General features: G+C 39.6%; 1 protein-coding gene across 1 annotated transcript; it reads right to left on the bottom strand.

Annotated features, from left to right (window-relative positions):
• LOC109847588 lies at positions 3,428-5,053 on the bottom strand. Its single transcript, XM_020416819.1, has 2 exons — positions 4,976-5,053; positions 3,428-3,853 (listed from the first exon to the last, which is right to left on the bottom strand). Exons 1-2 carry the CDS (start codon positions 5,051-5,053, stop codon positions 3,428-3,430), a joined length of 504 nt encoding a protein of 167 aa, XP_020272408.1.

A 5,053-nucleotide genomic window follows, 5' to 3' on the forward strand; every position in this document is an offset into this window, starting at 1 on the left:
GAAGTACTGCAAAAATAACTAAGTCCCTCGAAAGACTAAAGGATAAGGTACTACATGCAAAAATAACTAAGTCCCTCGAAAGACTAAAGGATAAGGTACTACATAAGTAATCTAGTGTCCATCAGCGACTACGGAAAAGAAAAGGTCGAAAGACTAAAGGATAAGGTACTACATAAGTAATCTAGTGTCCATCAGCGACTACGGAAAAGAAAAGGTTAAGCTTTCATCTGTTCTTCTGTTCCATCTGGAAGACACTCCGGCGGGGCATACTCCTACTCTAATGCATCATCATACTGAACATGTTCGTCCTCTAATCTGACGTACACTAGAGAAAACAGGTGTACGTCAGTATGCATGGCACACGGCAAGATCCCACAAGGAAAGTAGAAACGGTCGAACAACCAATGCAAGAACAACAACAACAACAATAATAATAATCTAAATAAAATCCATCACTGGAATATAATAATTAGAAGAATCCAAAATTGATCGGGTAACGAGATCATGCAGCTAGCGATCAGACTAATCATCCAAGTAACAAGGTCATACTACTAGCCATTCTATAACAGGTCACTGGTATATATCTCACACAGAGTCAAGTTCATATCATCAGATAACTGATTGTTCATAAATCCCCTACGTATATCCAATCTCGCTACACATGCGGCCTAGAGGACTTCACACAATCCATTTTCTGCCTGGTCCGAACTTCAAACAGAACCCGGGTGACGAAATAAATTTTCCACGCGCGTGACGAAATAAATTTTCCACTGACCAAAGTGATGTACACACTTCACTTTGGCCCTACAAACCAACCCCAGTGGTGACACCGACCACAAGTGCGAGTCTGGAAGATACATCAACAGCCTTATCCGATCACATGAACCATGACTTTCTCATCCTAACTCTTCTCGTTTTGCTAAGTCAATACAACACATGTCTCTAGGTCACGCAATGCTACTACGGTCATGACCACTAATAGTTCCCAATCATAACTATGAATAACAATTACAACTGATCATGTACGATAATATCAGGGCATATCACATAATTAACAATCAGAAATCATAAAATTGCTCTAAAATAATCTTATGAAATAATAAATTTATTTACTTCAAAATAATTCTTTTTTCTAAAATAAATTCTTTATTTAATGTTATAATTATCCAAAAATAATTTCATTTTCCAAAATGAACTCCTTTTAAAATTATTCTAAAATATCCATTAAATGTTCTTTTTAATATTCACTCCTCCAAAATGAATTATTTCTCATTATAATTAATAATTCCTTTTTCAAATAAATTCCTTTAAATTGTTTTCCTTTATTCTAAAATGATTCTTTTTTCAAAATAATTTCTTTTAAATTATTATAATTTTCCTAAAATGATTATGTTACCAAAATAATTATTTTAAGATATTATAATTATTCTAAAAATGCTATTTATAATATTACTATGATTTATTTAATATCATTCATCAAACAATCACATACAGATAATTATATCACACACTAAAATATGCAGATAATTTATAACATGTATAAAATTCAGATCTGAGTAAGAGGAATCTTATCTCGGGTACGTCGCCAACTACAGTGGGGGTCGTCGGGGTGGTTGCACGGCGTTACGACGGGTTTCACGGAATCAACGACTAAAATTATAACTTAGAGTGTTATAGTGATGTGCGATATTCAAACGAATATAACGAGGTGTAGATAAGGAGCCCAAGTGAAAGGAATATACCGTGTGATAGACAACACGAAGGGCTACGCACCGGCAAATACGGTGGCGGAAACGGAGACCGGAGGTGGTCGGAAAGCGCATGCAAAGTTGGCACAAAACTGTCGGAATCTGCGAACTACTACCATCGAGCATTGTTTCGGATGTTACAAAGAGAGATAGAGGGTGAGTTAGAGCGTGATACAAATTGGAGGTGATAGGCAACATGTAGGTCTACTCACCGGAGAAGAAATCAATGAAAATGAAGGTCGGAGGTGATCGTAAAGTATGTGTGAAGTCGGCAAAAATCTGTAGTTTTTTGTAGTGCAATTGCTCGCCGTTCGTGTTTGTTCCTCGCTGTTCGGAGCCTTTCACCGCGGTCTGGGCTTGCCGAAGGTGGAAGGAGGTTGCCGGGGTTGTTCGGTGTCTCGATGGGCTCCGACAGGGCTCGTCGGCGACTAAAAGATAGGGACGGCGGTTGTAGGCGGGAGAGGAAGGAGAATGGAAGAGAGGCGGAGGGGGTCCTGTCGGTGGTGTTGGGGAGATCTGGAGCTTAAGGTTGAGGCGGCGAGGGCGTTCTGGAGCGGTTTGGAGGCAGCGAGCGCGGCGGCGGCTTAGTCGGGGGATTGATCTGAGGTGATAAGCTGGTGATGAGGAGAGGGAAGAGGAGAATAAAAAGGTCGTTGATGAGGTGTTGTTGGGCTTCTTGTATAGGAGAGAGAGAGAGAGAGAGAGAAGAGAGAGAGAGAGAGAGAGAGAGAGAGAGAGAGTTGGGTGGAAGAGAGAGATGGGAACGAGAGAGATAATGAAGGGAGAGAAAGGGTGAGAGACAGGGAGAAGGGTTGGTGGGAGAGCTCGACGTGTATCTCGTGGGCGTGAGTTTTGTTAAAAGAAGTGGGCGAGTGTATTTGGAAGAATTAGCGCAGTCAAAAATAGAGGGAGGAAGAGAGAAAGAGAAAGAGAACGCGTAAGAGAGAGTGAGAGAATGAAGGAGGTGGCAGTTTCACGTGAATAGAAGAAGGAAATGAAACGAAAAATATATATAAATATATAGGGTTAGGGTTTAGGTATTTAAATGAAAATAATTAATAAAAATATAATTACTTATATTTTAAATCAAATAATTATGGGAAAATTATCTACAAAATAAAACATACCAGTGATACTAATACAACAGATAATATTCAATAGTAGTAATAATACAACAAATTATACAAAATAATACGTAATTAATAATACAATGTATTATATGAGAAAATATGTAATAGTAAAAATAATACAACATATTATTCAAAATGATACGTAATAGTATCGACAACGCAACGAATTAATTCTAGAAATTTTTACTGCACTAAGTTAATTTATAAATATCAAAATCATTTAAATAAATATATAATCAGATTTTTAAATCATAGAAAATTCTAGAAAATCGAGAAAAATACAATACTCTTTTAAAAATAACATTTTAAAATACCAAAAAATTATTTTAACTAGTATTAAAAATTCACGGTCATTACATTCTACCCCCCTTAAAACAAATTCCGTCATCGGAATTAAAATAATGGTGATGTATAAGGAACCCAAGGACAGATATGGAACGAGAGACTCAACTCAACACATATAGAAAAGAATTCAAAATAACTGCATATCCATAGGTAGTGGAGAAAGTAAGACAAGAACGAGACAAGGTAATATATAAGATGTGACAACTAAGATTCAAGAAACATATGAGGGTATCGTTGTCTCATTTCAGACTCAGTCTCCCAAGTCGACTCGCTAGGAGAATCTGGATGCCACATCACACGAACAAGCATAATGGTTTGGTTCCGGAGAGTCTTCTCTCTTCGGTCCAGAATTGCCACAGGCTGCTTCTCGTATGTCAAATCAGGTCGCACTTCAATATCCGAGAAATCTATGACATGACTCGGATCTCTGACATATCTCTGCAACTGAGAAACGTGGAATAAGTCATGCACTTCAGCCAATGCGGGTGGTAATCCAAGTCGATACGCCACTTCTCCAATTTTCTCTAATACGTCGAAAGGTCTCACATATCGCGGATTCAACTTTTCATGCCTTCCAAAGCAAATGGTGTCTCGGTTGGGAGAAATCTTCAGGAACACATGATCACCTGGCTGAAACTCCAAGTGTCAATGCTTCGCATCCGCCCAATGCTTGAATCGGTCCTGCTCTATGCGAAGTCATTCCTGAATGATTCTGACAGCATCAACTGACTTGTCAATCAACTCCGGCCCAAAAATCTCTCGATCACCAACATCGTCTCAACTCAAAAGAGAGTGACACTTCCTCCCATATAATGCCGCAAAAGGGGTCATTCCAATTCTAGCCTAGAAGCTATTGTTGTTTGAAAACTCTACCAAATGCAAGTGATCTTCCCACGACCCGTGAAAGTCAAGCATACATGCTCTAAGCATATCCTCCAAAATCTGAATGGTCCTTTCCGATTGCCCATCGGTCTGAGGATGATAAGCTGTGTTGAAACTGAGATTGGTCCCAAGGCTCGCCTGTAAACTCTTCCAAAACTCTGAGGTAAATCGGGTATCGCGATCTGAAACGATGCACACTGGAACCCTGTGCAATCGTACGATTTCCTCCATGTATCTCTGAGCAAGATGTTCCATTGACTGTGCTACTCAGAATGGAATAAAGTGAGCCGATTTGGTTAATCGATCTACGATCACCCAAATAGCATCATTCTGTCTAGTGCTCCGAGGTAAGCCAGCAATGAAGTCCATGGTGACATGTTGCCATTTCCACTCCGGAATAGGCAACGACTACAATAGACATGTGATATGCTGATGCTCTGTCTTCACCTGCTGACATACAAGGCACTTCGCCATACTACGAGCCACATCTCTCTTCATACCACACCACCAAAAGTTTAGTTTCAAATCCTTGTACATCTTCGTACCTCCAGGGTGAATAGAGTACGGTGAGCTGTGAGCTTCTCGTAATATCTCCTCTCAAACATCTCCTTCTGGTACACAGATACGACTCCCAAATTATAAGGATCCGTCCTCATGAAAAACAAATTCTGGCCGAAGACCAGCCAATGCTAACTCTCTGCACTTCTGAAGAAATGAGTCATCTGCTTGTGCATCCTTGATTCGCTCGACCAATGTCGATTGAATCTAAAGATTCATCAAAGAAGCGGTGACTCCTGAAAGAAGAACTTCTATACTCATATCCCTCACTTCCTATTGAAGTCTCCACTGAGTTGTGAGGGTCATGATCACCGGCAAACGGTTCAAAGCATCTGGTACTACATTGACCTTGCCAGGGTGATACTGAAGGTCAATGTCGTAATCTGCCAT

The sequence above is a fragment of the Asparagus officinalis genome, chromosome 7 (genome assembly GCF_001876935.1).
Source record: "Asparagus officinalis chromosome 7, Aspof.V1, whole genome shotgun sequence".
NCBI lineage: Eukaryota > Viridiplantae > Streptophyta > Magnoliopsida > Asparagales > Asparagaceae > Asparagus > Asparagus officinalis.